This window comes from Trichosurus vulpecula, assembly GCF_011100635.1.
Source record: "Trichosurus vulpecula isolate mTriVul1 chromosome X unlocalized genomic scaffold, mTriVul1.pri SUPER_X_unloc_1, whole genome shotgun sequence".
In the NCBI taxonomy this organism is placed as follows: Eukaryota; Metazoa; Chordata; class Mammalia; order Diprotodontia; family Phalangeridae; genus Trichosurus; species Trichosurus vulpecula.
In genome coordinates this window covers 8,441,100-8,466,285 of record NW_023494377.1, presented here as the reverse complement: position 1 = coordinate 8,466,285, position 25,186 = coordinate 8,441,100, and the positions used below count along the sequence as shown (strand labels likewise).

The 25,186-nt window shown below is 45.0% G+C and overlaps 1 protein-coding gene across 2 annotated transcripts in view; it reads right to left on the bottom strand.

The window, feature by feature from the left end:
* Positions 1-7,129: 7,129 nt before the first annotated feature.
* MECP2 (methyl-CpG binding protein 2) overlaps positions 7,130-25,186 on the bottom strand; it is a 91,246-nt gene continuing 73,189 nt past the window's right edge. For both annotated transcript variants that reach the window (XM_036740387.1, XM_036740386.1), the window contains one exon: positions 7,130-16,514. In XM_036740387.1, coding sequence (XP_036596282.1) covers positions 15,413-16,514 — 1,102 coding nt within the window. In that variant the 3' untranslated portion in view covers positions 7,130-15,412. The remainder of the gene's footprint in view (positions 16,515-25,186) is intronic.

Here is a 25,186-nt window from a genome sequence, read left to right as displayed (position 1 = left end):
CTAAGGTGGTTGAATTTGTTGTAAAAGGGCCGGGGGAGTAGGAGGAACAGGAAATTACTGAGGAGATAATGGAAAAGAGGACAAGCAGAATATGGCTGGGGGGATGGGGGGGGGATGACGACTGGGTCCTTACAGAAGTAGGAAGCCTGGACCAAAACAGAGGAGGTGAGGGCAAAAACCCCAAACTCTCCCTTCATGCTGAGCCTCAGTTTCTGAACCTGTAAAATGGGGATAATCATAGCACTTACCTCCCAGAGTCATTGTGCCATTCAAATGAGATGATGTCAGTAAAATGCTTGGCAAATCTAAAAGCACCAAGCACTGTGAAGCAGCAGAACAGAAACTCCTCCAGATACAGCCTGGAGCCTGCAGCAGCTCCTCCATTAGAATGGCAAAGCTCCCAGAGGGCAGAGAACATTGGGCTTTGTTATGCCTAGTTCTGGGCACAGAGCCTCAAACATTTGGGGGGGGCAGGCCTGTGATTCCATTGGTATAAAAACCACTTATCGATGAATCAGCAGGCATTTATTAAATGATTACTCTGTGCCAGGCCCTATGATAAGCTGAGGAAGTGAAGGAACACCTGACAGTCCCCGTTTTCCAGAAGTGTACATTCTAACGGCAGAAAAAATGCATATACCAGGGTGCATGTGGGGTAGATGGCAGGTGATCTCAGAGGGGAGGGCCTCACTTGAACCCAGTCTTGAGGAAAGCCAAGCATTACAAGAACAGGAGATGGAGAAAGAAACAAAAAAGCCAGTTTGGGAGCAGTGATGAGGGTGGCGATGGGCACCTTGCCCAGCCATTGCTAGTGTTAGGGGGCACTGAGAGGCTGGGACTTGCCCTCGGATGACACGTCTGGTCCTGAACCCTGGTTTTCTTGACACCTCCCCCCACCCACAACGCTATGGTACCTGGCACATAGTAGGTGCTTGTTGACTGACTGTGACGGCTGCAAAGCTTTGCTCACTCTCACGAACAACAAAGAGAAGGTGATAAAGCCAAGTTTCTTTTAGGCTCTAACTACTGCTTCCTCTCCCAGCTCTCAGTACTTCTCTCTGCTTTCTAACAGCAGCAATCAGAGGCTAACCTTTTCCCAAAGTACCTCATTACACCCACATGGGGCCTGACATGTTTCTGCTCATTTTCTCTTGGACTGTTCGTGTGCTTTTCTATGTAATGCATGTGTCTAACAAGGGAGAACACATCCCCACATTCAACACACTGTTTCGCCTCCAACTCCACCTCCTTTGTTTATCCCCTGGATTCCATTACACTCCCCTTCTCAGAGCTGCTCCTTTTGATCATCCTGAGCCTTCATTTTCTAGTTCTCCTTATCCATTAGTTCCTTCCCTATGAAATATGCCTAGATGGTCCCCATTCTCAAAAACAAACAAAAAAGCCCCAAACCCTTCACTTAATGACAACAGAATTGTGAAGGCAAACCACTGTGAATGATTTCAGAACCCTGGTCAGTGCAACGACAAAACTACACAATTCCAGAGGACAGGTGATGAAGCATGTTACCCAGCTCCAGGCACACAGGTGATGGACTTAGGGGGCAGATTGAGACAGAGATTTTTTTGGACATAGCCAGCATAGGAATTTGTTTTGTTTGACTATGCATGTTTGTCACAAGGGTTTTGTTTTTCCTTCTTTTTCTTTGGGGAGGGGAAAGAGGGAGGGAGAGGAAGGGTTTTGTTAATTAAAAAAAATTATATTATTAAAAAATAATCCATTACTTCGATCTTACCATCCCCTTAAGCCATCATCTTATCTCTTTCGAAGCAGGCTCCTACAAAAGCTGTCTATGCTCAGCCTTCTTTCTAGCTGTTAGCCCAGCCTTGCACACTGACTTCCTTCAGGTCTCAGCTAAAGTCCCACCTTCTTCCTGAAGCCTTTCCCAGCCCTCCTTAAACTCCATGCCTTCCCTTTGAGACTCCCCCCATTTGTCCTGTATCTGCCTGGTTCGGATGTACTGTGGCTGTTTAGATGTTGGCCCTTCCATTAGACTGGGCACTCCTTGAGGGCAGGGACTGGGGTTTTTTGGGCGGCCTTTGTTCGTGTCCCCAGCATTTAGCACAGTACCTGGCACACAGTAGATACCAATACATGTTAACTGATGGACTTTTCCTCCACCTTTTCACTTCCCACCTGCTCCTCAACCCCTTACAATCTAGTTTTCCTTTTTCTCACTCACCTGCTCCAAGGTTACCAGTGATCTCTTAATTGGCAAATCCTCAGTTCTTAGCCTTCTTAACAGCTCTGCAGCATTTAACACTTAAACACTCTTTCCCCTTAGACACTATCTATCTTCTCTCTGGGTTTTCCAGAGGCAGATCTCTCCTGGTTCTTCTAGCTGCTTGGTTGCTTCTTGGTTTCCTCTGCCCATATCCCATCCCTTGGATCCTGTCCTGGGCTCTAGTCTCTTCCTACACGCTGTTGATGATCTCTTCAGCTCCCATGGATTCACCTATCACTTCTATTCAGATGACTCTCAGATCTACGTATCTAGCCTTTCTCTCTAGAGCCAGCTCCATTCTCACATAAACAACTGCCTATTAGCCACATTCAATTCAACACATCCAAAATAGAACTCATTATCCCCCCCCCTTTTTTGAGGCAATTGAGGTTAAGTGACTTGCCCAGGGTCACACAGGACACATCTGAGGCTGGATTTGAACTCAGGTCCTCTCGACTGCAGAGCAGGTGCTCTATCCACTGCAGTGCCAACCTAGCTGCCCCTTCCTCTCTTCTTAAGGGTCCTATTTATGTTGAGGGAACTACCATCTTTTTAGTAAGTCAAGTTTCCAGCCTAGGAACCATCCTCAATTTTTCCCTCTCCCTCACTCCTCAAATCTAAATCTTGCCCATTCTACCTTCATGATGCATCTCTATTCCACCCCTGCCCACCCCCCCCCCCCACTCCTGCCCTTCCTTTCCACCCATGCAGTAGACAACCTTACCACTCATCCCCTGGACTACTGCAACAGCCTTCCAATTTCCCCTCTAATTCCTACTCAACACAACTACCAAACTCGCCAAACTCATATCCCTAAGGTCAGAGTTTGACCAAGTCACTCACATGCCCAAGAAGCTAGACTAAGCCCCTATTTCCTGTTTCCAAATACAAATTTGGGGGTTTGACTTTTAAAGCCCTTGCCATTCTGGCTCCGCTTTGCCTTTTCTTGTGTTCAGGCCCAATCACTGTTCACTGCACACACTCCACCACCTGCTTGTAATTCTTTCTTTCACCTCTGCCTTACAGAATGTACATCTTCCTTTAAAGCCCAGGTGCCATCTCTGAGGGCAAGTCTTTTCTGATGCCTTTACCCTGCCCCAAAACTCCTTCCTATCTGTTTGATATTTAATTTTCTGAATTGCCGCTGCTTTTTCCTAGCAGGGTGTGAGCTCCTTGGCGGAGGGGGAGGGGGCAGACACTGTTGGGTTGTATGTTTGTGTCCCTGGCACTTGGCCCGTACAGTATTTAATAAACGCTTGTTCAGAAATGGAAGGCTGACTCATTATACTGACAAACCTTGGCTCCAGAAAAGGGATGAGATGGACTTCGCTTTCCTTTGCAGAGGTGGGGGACTATGGGTATGGAATATAGCATAACCTCTCAGAATTGGTTGATTTTTTTGATTACCTTTTTTGAACTGCCTTTTTTTTATTATTTGTTACAAGGTACGGCTCACTGCGTAAGAGATGGGAGAGAGTGAATCTGGAAATGACAGTGATGTAAGAAAATATTTGAGGCCTAAATCCCTCCCAGTGAACCGTGCCCTTCCCTTCAGTGGCCAGCCTGTCAAGGACAGGGGCCAAGAAAACCAGCAGAAAGGATGGTCCTTTCTGGTCACACCCCCATTTCAGCCTAACAGCCACTCTGCTCCCCACCCCCACTCCTCCTCATTCCCATTCTTACCTCCCAACAGCTCTGGGCTGAGTCCACAAATCCACCCAGAGGAACAAGATGTGCTTCAACTGAAGATATCCCAAAGAATGTGCTGCAGGTTCTTTCTTCCTCAAGAGGGGTCCCTCAGGAGTCCTGAGGCCCACCTTATCTTTCTGTCTACATCTCCATGTCTTTTTGGAGGGGGCAGTGAAGGGAAGAGGAAAGGGCAGAAAATATTGGTCACCCTAAAGCCTGTGTGGGAGAAAAATGTGGGCTTTTGGACTTCGTAGGATCATAGATTTAGAGCCAGAAGGAAGTGCAGAGGCAGAAGACCTTGGTTCAAATTGTGAGCCTGCTGCTTCCTAGATGTGATCAGATGAATGCTTTACCATGTCTGACTTTAGTTTCTTCCTGGGTAGAATGAAGGAAGTCTGCATTATAGGTGATGGAGGGCTGGGCTTGGGGCAGGAGTGGGTAGGAGACCTTTTAGAAAGTCATTTGATTGAACTCTCCTACTTTACGGGTGAGGAGGTAAGTGACAACAACAGGATTCAAACCCGGGCCCTGACTCCACAGCTAGAGTTCTTTCCAGGGCACAGCCAGTCTTCAGGTGATTTGGGCAAGGCCTTTCAGAATATTTTATTTATAAAATGGGAATAACTGTACTACCTATCTCAGAGTTGTCATGAGGAGGCTGCTTTGCCAACCCTCAAATGTTACAGAAATGACTTCTTACTCTATGTTAGCTAATGGTGCAGTGGATAGAATGCTAGGCCTGGAGACAAGAAGACCTGAGTTCAGATCCAGCCCCATCCTAGCTATGTGACCGAGGGCAAGTCACTTCACCTCTGCCTCAGTTTCCTCATTTGTATAACGGGGATAATAACAGCACCTACCACCTTGTTGTCAGAATCAAGTAACATTTGTACAGCGCTTGGCGTAGTGCCTGGCACATTATTTCCTTTCTTTCCTCCTGTAAGTCTAAGTCAATCATTGAATTTAAGGCTAGAAAGGGTCTTGGTCCAAGGTCATTTTATAAATTAGGAAACAGAGATCTAGAGAGGTGGAATCACTTGCCCAAGGCCATAGAGGTAGGAAGTTGAAGAATTGGGATTATGACCCAGGCCCTGACTCCAGAGACTTTTTGCTTAGGGTCTATTTTCCTGGCCAGGAGTGTGGGATGTGGACAGATTCAAAAGGGGCCACCATAGGCCAGCTAGGTGGTGCAGTGAGTACAGCACCGCCCTGCAGTCAGGAGGAGCTGAGTTCCAATCGGACCTCAGATACTTGACTAGCTGTGTGACCTTGGGCAAGTCACTTAACCCTGACTGCCTCTCCTCCCCCCTCAAAAAAAAAAAGAGGGGCTACCAGAACCATCAAAGTGAGAAAACAGTAAATTCTCAGTTTACTGGTGTGTCCACCATTTGGGCCCAGGCCAATATTTTCCCCCAGAGGGCCCTTCTTCTTCCCACAAAGTCAGAAAACAGTTTGCGTAAGGGAAAAGAAGGTCGAGTCAGAAAAAACCCCTCACATGGCGTTATTTGATTGGGGGAAAGGGGGGGGGTGGATGATATTTCTGCCTTGCAATGAAAGCCCAGACCTTGAATTACTTTTTACATAGATTTATAGATAAATTCTAACAGCACAGGATACAGTACTTACCAACAAAAGATGCAAACTAGTCACTTAGAAATGCATGCTGAGTACTCTGCTTTTTACAGGTAGAAAGGAAACTCACAAAAAGAAAACCAAATAGCGTGCTGCCCATCTTTTCCAAGAAGAAAAGAATCATAGGGGGAAAATCACTAGGCTTACAACAAAAGACACAAAAAGGACATTGTATGTGAAGTTATAAGGCAAACTTTTTATATAATAAATAGGTTACAGGGATTTGTGGGGGGAGGGGATTGGTTTTAACGTATATAGGTACATTCAGACAGATTTACTGAAATGGTACAAATTTCCTTAATAAATTGCTTTTTTTTTTAAATATATCAGTGCTTTCAGTCATTTGGCTATACACAAAGAACCTTTTTAGAACACTACAAAAGAGCAATCCTTAATTTCTAAAGTAATTGTCCCCAAACACAAAAACCCAAGGTGAATGCAATAGAGGGCTTGAGGAAGACATTCGTTCCCCTCAAAGCCTTTTCCGAGATTCCCTCTCCAGAGGGGCTGCGTCCCGTCCTGTCCCGTCAGCATGGCCCTGGGCCTGCCGGCTCTCCCATCCCGTAGTGGAGGCTCTGGAGCTGAACTGCAAGGGGCACTTGAACTCCTGAAGGTTTTAGGGTTTCTAGAAAAGGGCTGCTGGGCCAGATGGGGGCAGACACCAAGCCTGTGCCCAGTGCCCCAAAGCTGCCTCTTTTGCCTAGAGGCGGCAGCACCCAGAAGGATCTACTTTTGCTATGGAAGAGACAAATGTGACTAGGGTGCAAATGAGGTCAAAGAAAGGGTGTCCCTCCGGAAAATCAACTTATTGCCATTTGAAAAAGGTGGTAAAAAGACTTCATTTTGTGCGCTATGAAAATTGGATGGGGGAGTTTTAAGTGGTGAATCGCAATGGGAATGGGATACCAACTTGTTTTTGGGAATATCATCCTGGAGGGTAGTGTTGGATTCCCTGTCTCAGCTGACAATGACTTTACTTTTCAAAAACCTAACTGACCTATCATAGTAAAAATAGAGCTCTCTCTTTATAAACCCTTTAAACAATCTTTTGCACAGATCCTTGCTCTAAAGTTTCCTTAGCCTTCCTCCCTCTCTTCCCAAGTCTCCCTACAAAAGAAAAAAAAAAAAACCACTGTCTCCTCCCTTCCCCCAGCGAAACTAAACCTGTGGCATTTTCCTTAGAAATAATGATGAAGATGGGGATAACCGTCAGGAAACTGACAAAGTAATTCACTGGGGACCGACCACAGGTAGGAGAAATATCCTTCAAGAAAGACTGCTTTTAGCCAAGATCGAAAGAACAGAGACAGATCAGCTCCTGGATGCATGTGGTGGCTTTGAAAGGGATTTGCAGAGAGGCCCCAGCAGGCTTTGCTTCTCTTGTGGCTTGGGGCCGATGGGCAGGGCTGGGGGAGTTCTCAGTCCCCCTCAGCAAGCCTCAGGCCTCCCTAGAGGGAAGAAGGAGCTCTTCTCACTTTTAGTCTCGAATTTAAAAAAAGAATTGATTCATTTACCCCACCCCTTCCCCCCTCCCCCAAATGTCTAGAAGCATTTGTCTCTGGAACAATTACTTTAACATGGTTACAAATACAGACTTTAGCTCAAACACAGAAGAGAGATCTACTTAGCAACGCTCCTTTTACCCATCAAACAACACACAAATAGAAACTTTAACACCACAGTTAGAGACTAGCAGAGAAAATCCCAGGCTTGGAATACAAAATTAAAAAAAAAATCAACCCAAATCAAAAGCCAAACCGGAAAGAAAACCTAAGGACAACAAGAAAAGGCAGGGAGGAAGGCAGGAAGGAAGGCAGGAAGGAAGGCGAGAGAAAGCACAGCACACACCACGGCGCCAGGTACATAGGTAACCTAGAAGAACTAACTAACTGTACAGAGAAAGAACTCAGCATACATTTAATAACAGTCCTTGGAATATTTGGTCATATGGGCATCAACTAGTGATTCTTGAAGCGAAGTCAGATTCTGTAGCGCTGTTAGTATTGACTGGAGCAATGCACAAGGGAGGCTTGGATGGCAAAGGAAGAAGCAGGCTTCAAGTGGTGCGGCCCTCTTTGCACTTGACTGTTAACAATGTCTCCGAGAGAAAGGAGAGCGGGTGTGTCTGTCCCTCTCCACTTAGCTGGAGTTAGAGCTAAGAGCGTTGTTCTCAGCCATCCATGGTGGCAACTGGCAAGGTTTTGAATTTGGTGTTGTCCATTTACCCATGCACACACATGTATACGCTGGGACACCCGCTCGCTGGCAGCAGAAGAGCAGCAGTGGCAGCCCCGTCCCTCCCTTCTCTAGCTGCTGATACAGGAATGGTGCTGGAGACCTTATCACCTAATACTGAATGCCCACGAGGAGTGGGTTCCTCAAATCAAGGCCTAACCTGCCCCGGGGACTTTCAAGGCTCAGCCCTGGCCAACCTGAGTGAGACTTATTTCCTCTCTTTAGATGGACTGAGCCCCTGGAAGAAGCAACACTGTCTCAATGGAAGGTTTTGGCCCTGTAGACTCAGCTTTGGAAGAACAAGCTTTTGATGTTTAAGGATCAAAAGTAATTTCTATAGCTAAATTCTCTCAGGCAGGTATTGCTAATTCAGAACTACTGCTCACCAAAAGCAATAATACCTGGTAGTGGCAGAATGGGAGGTGAGAGGACACCTCTGTACTTGAAGGTGGCCCCTGGGTCACTGATGGTCCTGGAGGGCCTTGTGTTTTTGCAGAGGATGGCTGCCAGCTTTAGAAAGCTAAAGGGCTCCCCCCATGCTCCCCATCCCCATCCCGTGGGGTTGGTTTGGTACTGTTCAGAGAAAAGTTGGTAGGCTCCCCAATTGTTGCAGTGATGCTCAAACCTTACATAGCTGACCTGTTGCATCTCAACTCCCAACTGTCATAAACAAACACATATGAGAAGCCAGATCACCCCAATGCAATCCCCAGAGTTGGAAGCAAAAGCCCACAATGACCAAGAAGATGGCTTGGGCAACTGGGCCCCAGGATGTGGGGAGCAGGGAAAGTGGGCCTGTCCAGTATCTTCATCCATACAACCAAGGCATCTCCTGGTGTTCCTCCCTCTTCCACCCCCACCCCCAAACAAAGCTACCAGAGTACTCCCATATTTAAAGCCCTTGGGGGCAGGGAAATGGAGTGCAAAAACTGGCTGGTGCTTGGAGCCTGCCTTCACTTAGCACCCGGAGCCCTTGAAAGAAAAGAGAAGCACTGAAGCAGATCCCCCGGATCTGCTTGAACAGACAAAGTGACCAGCAGGCAGATTTGTAGGTTTTTTCCACTTTTATTTTCCCTTGTCCTATGCTACGGATAATCAGGAATATTGTAAATAAGCAACAGGTATAATTCCAACAGGCCTTTTTTGTGGAGCTACAAGCAAAATGAGTTTATAATGCAATATACAGATATATAAAAACTAGACTGCTTTGTACGTCTAGTTGGTGCATTAAAAAAAGGGACGGAAAAGAACAGAATTAAAACTGAAAAACAAAATCCCAGAATAAAAAGAGAAAAATCAGGCCTATGCTTAGAGTCTAGGTATTCTTGGATAGGATTGGTTTCACCAGGAAGAGGAGCTTTTCCACTCAACACAGAGACACTCAGCAGATCAGGGCCTTCGGGTAGGAGCTGAATTTCCTTAGCTTTCTGTCTTGTGCCTTCTGGACATTCGGCAACCCACGGGTTTTGCGCACACTTGGTCTTTTCCAAATCACTCAGCTTTACTCCCTTCAGGTTTTATTTAGTTCCCCAGGGTGTTCGGGCCTGATTCTGCAGTGGTATTTCGCTGCATGATCCAGGAGAGGAAGAGGATTTGGGTGGCAGGGATGGTAGGGAACAGAGGGCTCTAGCAGGCCCCATCTTGTTGATCTGGGGACAAATACTTGGCATTTCAGCTCCCACCCCTTCCTGCCCCCAGACTACTGGGCTCGCTCAAGAGTCGGGTTTTTACTACCTCTTGGCAAGGCAGGCAGCTACCCCCTTCCCTTCCCCCCACAACTGAGAGACAGCATAAAGTGATCATAGGGTTTAAAACTGGCAGGGACTCATCCTAACTCCCTCATTTTACAGATGAGGGAACAGGGCCAGGGAAATTAAGGGACTTGCCTAAGGTCACACAGGCAAGAATGAGCAGAGATGGGGATTCAAAACCCAGGCTTTCTGCTGCCCAATTTTGGAGCTCATGCCCAAATAGGAGATGGACTCTGAACTCTGAGTCCAGAAAACGTTAATGAGGGCAACACTCCTTTAGCCAGATAGAAAGTGGCTTTCATTTCCAAATGGTATGCATGCCAACACCTTCTCCAAGGGTAGTGGAGACCTCAGTAGAACATTTCAGGCTCAAGACCCATGGGCGTCTTGCCCCAATCCCCAGTGACTGACCATTCCAACAGCAAGGACTTGGTCTGGCTCCTCCTTTGTCTGCTCTGTTCAACTGTCACTTCATAGTTCTAACTCCACGTTATCGTTAGACCAAGACTTTGGGGTCCATTCAGAAACATCCGATTGTGACTCGTTGAACCAAAGGGTGTCTAGGTTTTGCCTCTGGATTGCCGAGAGCTGCCTTTCAGCATTCACATTTCCTCTTCACATGTGCTTCCTGAAATGTGTCTAGGCCAGGAGTGGAAACCAAAACCAAAACCATCCCTCACCCGAGGAGTCAAAATCTGTACTGCCTGTAATAAGCAGGCAATGCCCTTCTTTACAATGGTACAAGGACACTCTTTGAAAAGAGAAACACACAAACAAATGGAGACATTCAATGAATTTTAAAGTGCAATCATTGCAGATGCTGTACTGTCATTTACCAAAGGCTGGGAGATGTGGTTGATGTGAAGAGATGGCAGGAGTGCAGTGATCACAACAAAAGGTAGGCAGACTCAATTCTGTGAATCAGAAACAGACTATGGAAGTGGTAGGAACTTAGTAAGCACTTCTTTGCTTGGGGAAGGGGCCCATTTCCCTTCCTATTTCAAGAACAGTCAGAAAGGGGTGTTCAGGATTTCTTACTGTAATCTTCCCTCCACTCCACAGCCCCAGTAGTGACTCAATAGGTGTGTTTATCTCAACCAAAGGGCTTGGAAAGGAAATTTGCATTTATTGCTCACACAGTGGCCGAGTCCTTTGTTTGTACTGACTTGGGAGACTAGCTGAGTGACCCCTTGAAGGGGCTTAGGAAAATTCTGGCCCCAGAATTCAAATCCACATGAAACATACCCTCAATCAAGAAACAATTCTCTGTGTCAACGGCAGTGACCAGGATTTGGAAAAGGCCTGGTCTGATCTACTCAAGTGATTTCAACAATGGCCCTTGCCCTTTACACTTCAGAATTTCAATTTACCTCGATCATTTCTATTTCACAATTGGGGAAACCAAGGCATTGAGCCACTGCAAACTAACCAGAGACCTGAAGTTGTTACCAAACTCAAGCCAGTAAATCAGAGGCAGTGTGAAATAGGCTGTTATTAAGCTGGACTTAGAGTCAGGAAGACCAGATTGGGGTTCAAATCCTACCTCAGACACTAATTGTGACCCTGGGCAAGTCACTTTATCTCTGTGCCTCAGTTTCCTCATCTATAAAATGAGGGAGTTGGAATCTATGGCCTCTAATCTTTTCCAGCTCTCAGGCTATGATCCTATGATCATAAGACACTGGATTGTAGCTACAACTTTCTCCTCTGGCCAGCTGGATGCCAGTTTGTCTACCATGGATTGTGTAGCTCACATTCTCTGCTTTCCTGGGCTCGAGTCTCTTATTTTAAATAACCTAAAATTCAGATGCTCCACTAAGGAACCTCTTTTCCCCCGTTGATATCTGTGAATAAGTGGGAGTGTGGCCAGAACTCTACTCCTGTTTGATGGACTCTATAGGGAGGACGATTTCATTCAGCTCAGGGATGTGGGAATGATTCCCCTAATTTTCACACTGATTAATCTCTAGCCCAGGAACACACAACTCTTAAGTCTGCAACTTCTAGCCACCCAAACTTGCCTTAGGACACTTTCCTATTTCAGCCTGGTAATCAATGTGCTGACAGAGCCCTGGGCTCACATATGCTTATTGATGGTTCTGGGTTCATGGATTGCACTGAGGTCTTTAACAACCTGGGCCCCAGACTGTGAACTGGGACCTCCTTTGAGTCTATCTTTTTGTGTCTCTTCCTGGGGATGAGATAACCAAGTGCTCAGGTGGACCCCCTGCCCAAATATTGTAATGGAGTGTATAAAAAAATCACCAGTCTGTGGTTGTGTGAATGCTCCTCCTTACCCACTGGGCAGAAAGAGGAGTGATGCTTAAACCTGTTACAGCTGTTACCCAGGAGAAGCTGGAGTACAATATCTAGTGGTCAAGGAGGGTGAACCCAGTGACAAAAATGAGGCTGAAGATTTTCAAATATGTCCCCCACCCCAAGGACATCTGAAGGTCATCAGTATTCACTTAGTATAGTTCTTAAGAGAGGCAGCCCAATTATCTCCAATGTCCAAATATATACACAGTGTGGGCCACACTGCTAACCAGTGCCAGATACTCTGCTTTTGGCATCCCAATGTACAAACTTCACACATTCCTTCATTTCCAAAAACCCTGTCCTGTTCAAACTTGTAAAGCATAGGCTTTCACATATGCTGCTAACTTCCCAGAGGTGACGCTGGGACTCAGGGCAAAAGATGGAAAGTTCCCCAGAGCCGGAGAGAATTTTCAAGCCACAGTGAAAAATAAATGCAAGAAGACCACGCCAACTGCACATCAAAGGAAGGAAAAATCTGTAGCCTCATTTCAGGGGCTTGACTCAGGCCACTTTTGGCTGGGGAGGAAGAGGGAAGGTTGGAAGAAAGAGAAAAAGGAAAAAAAAAAGCAACAGAAATGTAAAGAGCCCTGGTCACCACTTGCAGCTTTGGAAATTTCAGTGGAGGGAGATAAGGGGGCTGCAGAAGTTGACTCATCCAGAAGAAAGATTCTCATTTTCAAGTGCTGTACCTCCCCTGACTAAAATAGCCCAGAATGAGGTGTAGCGTGTGCCAGAAAGAGTCCAATGACACTCTGTGAGGACCAGAGACTCCTCTTTCCAGGGAACCAGACAGGGTGGAACACTGAACTATCATTCCCTGATGATGGTCCCAAGAGCTCAATTCTACTGGTCTAAGAATACTTGGAGTATAAGCAAAAACCAAACCAGACCAAAACACTAAAAATATCCCTTTCCAATGATAAAGGGGCTTCAAGAAACAGACTAGTTAAAGTGCACATGTGGGTGTCCTTTGGAGGCCCTTTAGAAATCCACCATTAAAAAAGGACTTAAGGAACACACAATCCAGAGCGAGGAGACTTGGTAGGCGTAGAGCCTTTTCTCCTTAGAGAAAGCGGAAGAGGTGCTACAAGGAATTACACCCTCCTAGGACAACCCAGAAACCCTCCCTTTTGGGGGGGGTGTTATCAGCAGTGAAGCAGGAAGATTGAAAAGTGGTGAGGGCCTAAGGGCTGGGACTGATGAGAGGTTTTTTTTTTTTTTTGTGGTACTTGTATGATGTTCAGCAAATTGAGACAAATCTACTGAAGGCCAAACAACTGCAGAAAGACCTAGAGGGTAAACTCCCTTTGTAAGCTACTGATTGGAACTGTCAACTATGGTTCCTGGTTACCAAAGACTAATCGAGAAAATGCAGTATTATTTTTAGAATAATTCAATCCTTCATGATTACATCCTCCTAAGGAAGCTGGGAAACAATGACTGAAAGAGACTAGGTGGCACATATTTGACAGTTCACTGCAGCAGCTCACACATGTGTTGTATGTGTACGTGTGTGTGTGTGTGTTTGTGTGTATAAGCAGAAAGCTGCGCTCTCATTTTACTGGTTTGATAAGGTGCTTCGCAGTTTGATAGATTTCTATACAAGAGACATCTCTGTAAACACAGACAAGGATATACCAATATGATGAAGATATGCAGCAGGATAAGGACTTCCTGAACACCCAAAGAAGTTAAAAGGATATATACCCTGCCCAATGGAAAAAAATAGAAAGCAAAGGCAACTCCTCTCCCCACCCCCCAAGATTCTGAAATGGATGAAAGGGCCTTATTCAGACTCTCCGAAAAACAGCGAGATCCTAAGTCTGTCATCAGAGGAGAGCTCACTGGGAGTGTGGGGATCAGGTGTGCATTTGGGCCTGGGTTCTAAATTACCAAACAGATCTTGGAGTGTTCTCTTATTTGTGATACTGTGCCCTGGGAGGAACAGTTTGTAACCTTTCAAAGGCCAAAGTGGAGAGGAGAAAAAAGCATCATGATTGTGCTGTCCACTTGGCAAGGAGGTTTGTTTTGTCGCTTTGGTAGGCAGAAGGAATCCTGTCACTCTGGCAGATCTCAGAGTGTCTTCCAAACTCCTCTTCTGCTTTTATGTAACTGAAGACTGGGAAGGCATGTTTTGGGGGTTTGAATAGGGCTATGCTTTGTGTTTACTAGGCCTCAAGCTCCTATAACCAGATTCAACAAGTAATTTTCTTTAATGGTATGAAAGCAAGTGACCAGGTGTTCATGTCCCAGGAAGGAGGGCTTGGTTAGTATTACCCAGCTAGGAGCCTGCAAGGGCCAGCTTGGCATGCAACTAAACCTAAGAGTACTCACCGCTGAAGCCTAAAGAAGGGCAAGAGTTTCTAAAGGAAAGGGGAAATGGAAGGAAAAAAAAGCAAATGGTCAGGAAGTCCTTATAAAACTGCAGCAAACACTTAGAGTTTCGAAGCTTCGTGGGAACCCTGTGTGCTAATCCCACTTTAAAACAAGCGCAGATACCTCCACATAAAGGGAGTTCAAAACTCCCATCACACCAGTGTCTTAAGTGGCAAGGGCATGTCACCCATTGAAGCCAGTTTTCTGTTGAACATCTCAGTCAGTTTGTTTTGAAGTGGGAATGGGAACGATCACACAATTGTGCAAACAGTTCTAACCTGGCCCTAAGCTAGTAGCACTGGAAAAGAGCTGGAAGAACAGTTTTCCTTCTCATTGCCCATCTATGTGTCCACACCCAGACATACACAAGGCCCACTAAATGAAGCAGCTACAGCTCAAGATTGCTTTTGGTGGTTGGGGATCCCTCCGTAGGGGCCTCTTCCAAGTCAACTCCCAGTGGGTAGGGTTTTAACCGCTCTTCTTTGGGCTTAGCTCTCCTGTTTCTAGTCCTTCTGTAATGTCTTCCCCTACCCTAATACTCACTTGGAGCCCCTTGGGATTAGATGATGCCACCTGGCCCCTAGTCAAGGTCTCCTCTAGTGCCAACTGCTCTGTGCTCTGCTGTCTGTCTCAACCCTCTCTCCTAAGGAATCTAATCACCCCTCCCCACCCCGGCCCCCTTAGGGGAAAAAAAAAACCCCACAACATAATAATTTAAGACCTTGGACTAGAATGTTAATGGCACTGAAAATGTAAGCTCCCACTAACCCTACTGTGTTAGGTCTCTAGTGACAACCAGTACACCATCCCTCTCCCAACAGGGATGAATGGAGGGCAGGTGCTGGCGTACCCTAAAAAGCCTGATAAACAGCTTGTCTGGTCAGTAGTATATGCAGCAAGCCTTGTTGAAGGAGCCTATTATAGAAAAGTGCAAAGCTGCTTCTGGCCCTGGTTAGGTCTTCAACCTGACTGTGCTTGTCGGTAAGAAAAACATCCCAAGTGCTCCAACTACTCCCACCCTGAAGCCACGAAACTCTAAGTTGACTGAAAAAAAAAAACCCCTTTTTAATTTCAGTTAATCGGGAAGCTTTGTCCGAGCCCTGCCCATAAGGAGAAGAGACAACAGCTGCCTTTATTCTTTTGTTTTTTAAATCCACTTTTTAAAAAGTCAGCTAACTCTCTCTGTCACGGGCGTCCGGCTGTCCACAGGCTCCTCTCGGTTTGGCCTCGGCATGGAGGACGAAACAATGTCCTTTCGGTCTCCCTCTGCTCGGTGTTTGAACTTTTCTGCTGCTGCAGTGCTGGCAGCGGTGGTGGCGGCAGCAGCCGTAGGCTGAGTCTTAGCGGGCTCCTTTGTGCAGCCATCGCTCTCAGGCGGACCCCCTCTTGGCATCTTCTCTTCTTTGCAAACTTTGCTGCTTAAGTCCTGAGGTTCAGGGGGGCTTTTGCTGTCCTTGGAGCTCTCTGGCTCAGGGTGAGGAGGGGGTGGGGCCTTGGGTGACTCTGACGAAGGGTAGTAGTGGTGGTGGTGATATTGTTGCTGCTGCTGTTCCTTTTTCGGGGGGGAAGAGGAGGTGCTACCGCTTCGCCCTTTAGGGCTGCTCTCTTTGCTTTTCCGACCTGGGCTCTTTCCAGGCTTGAGTCCTTTCCCGCTCTTCTCCCCCACGGTTGAGACAAGCAGAGGCTTCACCACTTCCTTCACCTCGATGCTGACGGTTTCCCGGGTCTTCCGCTTTTTGATGGGCAGCACAGTCTCGTGAATGGACCTGATGGAAGACTCTTTGATTGCTTTCTTCTTGGCTTCGACGGCAGCTGCAGCCACTATACTCCCTGGCTTACGGCCCCGTTTCTTAGGGATGACCTGTGGCTCGCTCTCAACTTTCCGCTTCCTGCCAGGGCGTTTGATCACCATGACTTGGGTGGATGTGGTGGCCCCACCCCCTTCAGCTTTCCCCCCAGGTGATGGCTGAAAAGGCATCTTGACTAGCAGTTTCCCAGGACTTTTCTCAATCACCCTTTTGACCTGGACCCCTTCTGAGGCTGTTGCCCTGGGTTTCACTGTGCCGCTCCCTTTGGGCCGTCCCCTCCCTCGGCCTGTCCCTGGAGCCTTGGGGGATTTGGACTTCTTAGGTGGTTTCTGCTCTCGTCGGGAGGGACTCCCTCTCCCAGTTACCGTGAAGTCAAAATCATTAGGGTCCAGGGAGGTGTCGCCTACCTTTTCGAAGTATGCAATCAACTCTACCTTGGAGCGAAAAGCTTTTCCCTGTGGACTGTGGAAGAGAGACAGAAAGAATGATCATTAAATATTACCCATGGAAACGTCACAGGTGGGAGAGGTAGAGATGATGGTAATGAATTCTTTTATAGAGAAGAAAACTACAGAAAGCAAAGATCTATCACTTGGCTTTGGAAAACTGCTCCCTTCAAGTCAAAGTGTGTTAAAAATAGAGGCAGAAGAGGGTCATGATGTGAGAACCAGTGTAGTGCTGTGGAGAGAAAAGTGGAGTCAGGGGTCCTGGTTTCTAACCCTGCCTCTATCACTACTGAACTATGTGATCTTGGGCAAGCCACAACCTCTTTATGCCTCAGTTTCCTAATCTGTCAAAAGGAAGTTCATTCATCCAACCCTCATTTCTTCAGCACTGACTGTGCGCAGAGCACTGTGCTGGGAGCTGGAGGAGAAGCAAAATTTGAAAAAGATACTGTCCTCATGGGCAGTACAGTCAGTCTAGGAGAGAGAGAAGACACAAATACAGATAATTCTAACACCCAATATTATATAAGTGAATCAGTAGGGTACAAAACAAAGTGCTTCAGAGAGCTAAGGAGTAAGGTTGTAGTCACCTTGGAAGATTAGGAAAGGCAGCATTTGAGCTGGAATTTAAAAGAAAGGTGAAAATTCAGTGAGCAAAGAAAGAGAGGGAGCCATGTCAAACATATTTAGGCAGCAGAGGGTAGTCCTCTTTGGTTGGAGCGGTCTGAAATAAGGTAGGGTGAGGCCAGGTTGTAGAAGGCAGATTCAAATGTCAGGCCAACTAGTGAGGATTTTACTCAGTAGGAAATAGGAGCAATGGAGTGTCATAAGCACCTCTAGGCAGAAGAAAGTTTTTTTTTTTTTGGTAGCACCAACAGTGAAAAGAATGGGTTGGAAAGAGAAAAAGAGGGAGGCAGGAGAATCTGAAAGCAATCTCTTGCAATGGTCCAGGTGGGTGGCAATAAAAGCCTACAATAGGGTGAGAACAGAGAGAAGAGGAAGGATGGGACTGGTATTGTGAAGGTCATATCAATGAACCATGATAACCATCTGGATAGGAAAGGTAAGGGAAAGGAAAGAGGAAAGAGAAATAAGATTTTGAATGTGTGAGACTAGAGAGGAGATGGGGGCCCAAGACAGAATTAGTGACACCAGGAGGGAAAGTAAGTGTAGGGGGAAAAGAAACTCAATTCTTAGACATGCTGAGTTTCAGTTGCTGGTGGCATATCAAGGTAGAGATACCCTGTTGGCTATTGGGAGATGTAGGTCTGGAACTCGGAGGTTAGAATTGGAGAAACAGACTTGGAAATCGTCCTTATAGAGGTGGTGGATGAAACCATGGAAGGGAATGAGACTGCCAAGGGAGAAACTGGAGACAGAAAAAAGGGCCAAAGATAGTCTCTTGGAGAACACTCACTTTAAGGGGTTGAGAGAAAAGGATGACGATCTAGCAAAGGAGACAGAGAAGGAGCAGCTGGAGAGGTAGATGTGATGCCTCTAGGAGCATATGGCGTCTCTGAAGCCAGATAGCAGGCAGAAGTGGTCAGTGTCTAAAGCTGCAGAGAAGTTAAGGAAGAAGAGGAAAAAAGGCCACTGGATTTAGTGATTGGTTGGTCATCACTGATTAGTAAGAGTGCAGTTTCAGTAGAGTGGAAGGGGGAAAGCCAGAGTACAAAGGAGTAAAGGGAGAATAGAGAAATGGAAGCATTGGCTACGGAGATTTTTATTAAATGCTCAGTGGTAGAAGAGAGAAATGAGGTGGCAGCTGGGGAGGAGAGAGAAGGGTCATGAAGAAGCTTTTTAAAGGACTGGGCAACCTGAATATGCCTGGAAACAGAAGCAGGCAGGAGAGGGATGGGGGGGAGGGGGAGAGCGAGAAAGGGGGGGGGGAGAGAGAGAGGTTGTCAATAAATGAAAGGAAATGGCTTCCCGAACAGGGTATTTGGGGAGACTGGAGGGAGGGGGACCACAGGGTTAGAGCTAGTGCCTTCTAATTTCCCAAATATGTTTGCATACATTCTTATTCAATTCTCATAATCACCCTGTGACCTAGACAGGCTAAGCAGACCTTCTGTTTCCTACCTAGACATTACTGTCTCTCCAAGGCAGGGGAGACCTAGCTCTGAATGTAACATTGGATGTTTATTAGTTATAGAACCATGGGCACATCACTTGACCTTCCTGAGTTTCAGTTTCCTTATCTGTAAAATGGAGATGAGGGTTATGTGTTTCAAATGAGAATGTATAAAGTGCTTTGTAAACTTTAAGGCAATACAGAAATTACCTCTAAGATCTGAAACTCTGAAATATTACTCTCTGCCTACAACCTTCCACCCTCCTACCTCTCCCACTCTCTTACACTAAACTTTCTTGGTCTTCCAACTATAGTCAGAGGAGGAATAAAAGAAGTAGTTGGTGTTTCCTGGCAGACAGCTATTTGTCAACCTGACACAAACAATGGCAAGGTCCACCTGCCTTCCTAGGGCATGTATCCAGGATGTGACAGAAAGCCTCTTGAGAACTGTCAAATCTAACAACCACTAGCCAATTCGGGTGATTCATGTGTGCACAAATGATACCACAAGAAAGAACTTAAGAAGCACTGCTAGAGTGAGTTTGAAGTCCTAGGTAAAAAACTGAAGACCTTGGGTGCCCAGCTATGGCTTTTATCATCACTGTTCATTTCATCTGGCAGTCTCAGAAGTGAAAGGAGGATTTGGGAAGTTAAGAACTGTCTACTCTGAACAGTTGATGTCTGAGAATAGGATTTGGATTTATGGATCATGGCTTAAAATATAGGAATGACAGGTTTTGGCAAGTGATGGAACGTCCTTCATATCAAGTACACCCAAAAATATCTCCTGGAGTCTTATAAACTCTTTCACAAGAGAACTGGAAATGAAAGGAAGAGAAGAAGAAAACCCTTTACATAGAGCTGAAGGACCTGGTACCAAAGAGAATAGCAGGTAGAATGCAGAAGGCAGAACAGCAAGAGAGGACCAGTAATTCATGGGAGAAGAGAACCAGCAACGAAAGTCATAGCTTCAGATGTCCGAAGTAAGGTTAACAAACACTGAACCAGAGATACTGACACAAGGATGAAAATTTGACCTCACAGGGAACAGGTACTGCTAAGACTTGGCTCCTGATTCTAATTTAGCTCTGGGAGGAATAGCAGTGAATATTAACCTGGAATCTTGAGGGAGAAACATAGTAGAAAATACCTGAGTGCAGATCAACAGATCATTTTGACAGAATGGGGATTTAGATGAGGAGTTCAGGGAATAGATCACAAACATGGAATGGAAGCACTGATACTGTAACATGGGGAACTCAATGATCCACTCATCTTCTGGCACACTCTCATGGCCAAGAACAGAGCAGCCAATAAACTGGTGACTTGCCTTCATCATAACCTTTAAAAGGAAGAGGAAGTAACAAAGGAAACTACTATTCTGGACCTGATTCTGATCACTGAGTAATCAATACCGCTGAAGTATTAATGGCAGGAATCTTAGAGGGAAGGAACCACTCCAATACACAATTTGTGATAGCAAAGGAGAGGAAGGCTGTGATTAATGTGACATGTACCCTAGATTACATTTTACGGGAGAAAACAATACATATGCAGTTAAATTTAAAAAATAATTCTGAGGATGGGGAACACTAAGAATTGAATGAGTCCAGGAAAGCCTTGAGTAGAAGACCACAGTGCTTTTTCCCCGGTAGAATGAAACTCCTTGAGGGCAGACTGGCAGTCTTTTTGTCCTCAGTGCCTGGAACATAGGAGGTGCTTAATAAATGCTTGATGGGTTGAATGAATAGCCCTACTATATTCTACTCTGGTCAAGCCACCTGTGGAGTAGTGTATTCAGTTTTGGATATGGAAGGGTATACACAAACTGAAGCAGCACATTCTCCTTCACTGAAGGTTTCCGAGTTAGAAGCTGGCTAACACTTGCTGGTTATGTTAAAGAGGGAGGGATTACTGGTCAAGTATGGATTGGACAAGATGGCTTCCGAGATTCCTTTCCAGCACTTAGATTCTGGGATAGTCTTGGCTCTTGTCATGGTCTCCTGAATTAATCCCTATTCTCCAGGTCCATCTACCTTAATCTCATTTTACTTGTCTCTATATATAGTCTTGATCCTACTGCTGGCCACATAAATATTTCATTTAACTATTTCTCTTCTGCATCACAGAAGTTGAAACATACATGCCTACTGTTTACGCCAAATCTACTGTTTTGCAGGTTCCTATCTAAGATTAACTTAGCTAACAATCAGATGAAGCTTTTTTTTTTTTGTATCTCCTCAGTTCTATGCCCAAAGCTGGCCAAATACACAAGGCTTCTTTTACAGGCTTATCATCTTTTTAGTACTCTGTCAAAGGTCAGTACATTCAGTAACAATTGGCAATGATAAACATGATCCCTTACAACCTTGGATGAGTCTTTTTTTTTTTTTAAAGAATCAGAATGTTTCTTAGAAAACTTTGCTCTCTTTCACTTTGAAGGATCAGTTGGGATGACTGCATTTTATAGATGGGGGAAACAAGAGACAGAGTGGTTACTAATTTTGCCAAAAGCCAGGTGGTTTCTGCCCTTCCTTTTAAGCCTGAGTTCAGATCATAGCCCCTTCCTCAGTGGTTAGGATATTGGTGAGCTATAAGTGGGCAGATCTTGACAGCTCTCTTGACTTAGCTTAAAATGGTTTCTTCTGTCTTTAGAATGACAGAACTTTTAAGCAAGTTTTATGCTGGACAATGTGTTCTTGAGGAGAATGTGTCCAGATGATTCCTTGTTTTTTTTTTGTCTTAAAGGACCCTACAATATTTCCCCAATTCTGAGGGGATTCAGGCAGCATATATTCAGCATTGAATAGGGGAAAGAACACTGAACCTAGTCAGGAGTGGCTCCGGTTCAAATTTGGCCTCTGCAAATGCCAGGCAGACCACATTCCCTTTCTAAGCCTCGATTTTCCCAACTGCAAAATGGGGATACTAACCCTCATACTACCTATTTAACAGGGTTGTTGTTAGGAAAATATTTTGTAAATCTTAAAGCACTATGTAAAATGTGAGCTACCATCATCTGAGCAACTAAAGTATTTTTCCACTCAATTAGTGAGTGTGTGTCAGGTATAATATTTCCTCTAGAAGAACGAAGGATTTGCAAGTGAGAGGCTTTTTTCACAGATGGAAACCCAGGAGGGGAGGTTATTGGGAATATTGAAACTACTCTAACATGTCTCTGATTTCTGCTAATCTTTTAACTATCAGTGCTGGGAAGTCAGGGTTTTCCTCATAATGTGTTGGTCTCAAGCAGGACCCAAGACTCAACTGCTTCAGCAGTACAAACCTGCTACAGCATGTGAACAGAATCAATGGGGAGGTAAGAAAGAAAAAGATTCCCTGGAGCCTTGGGAGTGGGGATGGAAAAACCTAAGTGGGGGTAGTTGTATGAGGCACCGAGCTCCTGAAAAGTCCCCCAAAGCTAAGTGTAGCCAGAATTGGAAGTGAATAGAAGCACGTAGTGGTACACCCTTGCACCAACCTTCTCCAGGTGCAGTGTGCAACACACTATACAGCCAGCAGGTACCTAACTGGGGGCACCAGCAAACTGAAAGGACAGAGTTGAGTTAGAAAACTTACATTTTGGTTTGGCATAAGCTCAAGGAGACAATGATAAAAGAATCTGTTTTATAGATAAGCTTCATCTATTATGTCAGGAAGGATATTCTGGGTAATGTGAAGAGTATAAATACTAAGGAGAATAAGCATGGAGAATTTGGGAAAGGATAATAAAAGGAGATTTAAAATGAAAGTTTGGGTAAGAGAATTCTAAGCAGGTTGTGAGAATTTGGAAAGGGAAGCAGTGACCACTATGAACCAGTATGGGATTATTAAGAACAAGTCATACTAGCCTAACCATTTCCTTTTTTGACAGAATTATTAGGCTGGTAATCAGGGGAATTCTATAGACATAAATGTGTCTAAACAAGCTATCTGATAACTCTTACAATAGCCTTGTGGACAAAATAGAGAGATAAGGAAAGGGTAACAGTATAATTAAGTTGATTTGAAACTTTGGGTTTGGTTGAATGACCAGAAAATGACCAAAGAATGGTCTTTAGGTGTTTTGGAAAGAGGGCACCTGAATGGAGAACCTTTGAACCTGTTGCATACAACTTCTTTACCAATAACTTAGGTGAAGGCATAAACAACATGCTTTTCAAATCTCAGAAGATAGTAATATGGGAAGAATAATTAACATGTTGAATAACAGAATTGTAATCCAAAAAGATTCCAACAGCCTGCAACAACTGGGTCTATAAATAAAGATTTGCGGGGGAAAGATGTGGCTGGGCAATGATTTATAAACTGGGGATATTTGTCCTGAAGAAATTTAGTGTCATCAATGTTGTCTTCAACCTGAAGGGTTGGTCACATGTCAAATCACTGTTATGCTTAATCTCAAAGGGCAGAACTAAGGCCGACTGCTGAAAGTTCAGGATGGTGTACCTTCCCCACCACCCCATGTAAACTCCTTAAGGGCACACATAGTAAGTGACTAATAAATGGAAAAACTCCCTAACAATTAGGGTTACCCAAAGGCAAAATGAGCTACTTTGAAAATTAAAGGTAGAGAGAGGAAGCTAGGTGACCATACTGGTTGGGGATATTGTAGAGAGGATTCACATATGTGTTGGAATGGATAAATCTCAATGAGCTTTCAACTTGGACATCGTTATTCTAGGATTTGAAGCCTAAATGTCAGGATCGTGAGACCTGCAAAGGAACCCTGCTTCTTGGCTTATTTAACAATTTCACTGGGCCTGTTTTCTTGTGTCCCACAGAAGGCTCAAGCTCATTACATGATCTATCACAAGCAAAGCATAAGCTGGGATGGTGGCTGCTTGGTATGTAGCAGATATCAAATAAATGCCCATTGAATGACTTACTGCAGTGAAGCAGGGGAGGAGAAAAAGCCTGACCAAACAGAAGGCCTTCCAGGAGCCAAAAGGGGAAAGGAGGACAAAACATATCCATCTGACCATGAGCTCTGTGTTTTGAGCACCCAATCTTTACTCTTTTGGCTGCTTTTGTACAAGTCTAGCCTGGGGAACCATTTCAGCTACCAGAGGAAGACTATCAGAGACGCCACCATAGTTGGTAAGTGTTTTTGGGCATGAGGGTAAATTCTTTGTTAAGATCAACCAGATCAGGATTTTGAGAATGCACAAGAGTTTGCAAGACAGTGCCACAAGTGCCTTTGTGTTTGAAATTAACCACTTCTGCCATTAAAATAACTGCTTCACAAGGTAAGAGGATTTTCAGACTATGATCTTCAGCAGTCAAAACAAAATTTATTAGGATCTATGAATACGGATTGAATAGATGGCTGGAAATAGGGGAGCAAATAAAATAGTGTGCCCAAAGAATAATTAATAGCATAATAAAGGGCATGTTTATTTCCGATTCTATTTCTGGCACTGGCAATCCTGGACCAGAGAAGACAAGACAGAAGACATATGGTCATCTGTCTATTTGGGAAACACCACTTTGCCATTACCACTGAGTGACTGGCTCCACACTGCTGGAAGGAGAGTTCCCAGAGGCCCTGGGCCGAGGCCAGAATATAAAACACCAGACTTTTTATTTCAGTGTCTTCATCTGTGTTTTAAGGAAACTAAAAGGGGGTTGGCTGCTATCATAGTGTTTATGGATAACAAAAGCCAAAACTTTTTTGAGAAACATATGATTAAAAAATTACAGTTTTTTGTTGTTCAGTTGTTTTCAGTCATGTCCTACTCTTCATGACCCCTTGTGGGGTTTTCTTGGCAGAGATACTGGAGTGGTTTGCCATTTGCCATTTCCTTCTCCAACTCATTTTACAGATGAGGAACAGAAGCAAACAGGGTGAAGTGACTTGCCCAGGGTCATACAGCTAGGAAGTGTCTGAGGCCAAACTGGAACTCAGGAAGATGTCTTTCTGACTCCAGGCCTGGTGCGCTATACACTGCAGCACCACCTAGCTGCCCCTACAGTTTCATTGAGGAGTAGCAATTTTTTTCGTAAAGTACAATTTTCCAATAGAGCTTAGGTCTTGGGGCTCATGTGACCAGATCCAGTCACTGGAGAGTGGTATCAGTTAGGATTCTTTGTTAGGAGCACCCAGAATATTTACATTCTCTGGATAGGAAGGATAATGCTAAGGACAAACAACAATCGGGCTGAAGGACAGCAAGGTTCACTTGGGCTATTACAGCACTGAAACAATTGGATGGCAAGGGGTTATTATATATAGGACAAATATCAGTGAAAAAGGACTAAACACTGAGAGTTGAGGCTTCCTTCCACTTCACAATCTGCTACCATTGGATCTCTCCTTGGCCTCAAACCTACGATCATGCAACTAACCAGGACAATTGGTACTATCTAAAAAAAACCCTTGGTATTTGCGTAGTGGGAACTTTGGTTGCATTAAAGCAGCATGGGTCACACCATCCAGAGACCATGGAAATGTTTGCACTAGGGAAAACACACATCTTTGGGGGAAAAAAAATCACACTGTTGCCAAGTGGAAAATAAATTTGGCCCTTATGCCAGAGATACTTTAATAAAAATAACCACTTAGTGTTTAAAGGGACTAAATGTCTAAGAAACACTTCTTAAGTCTGAAATCT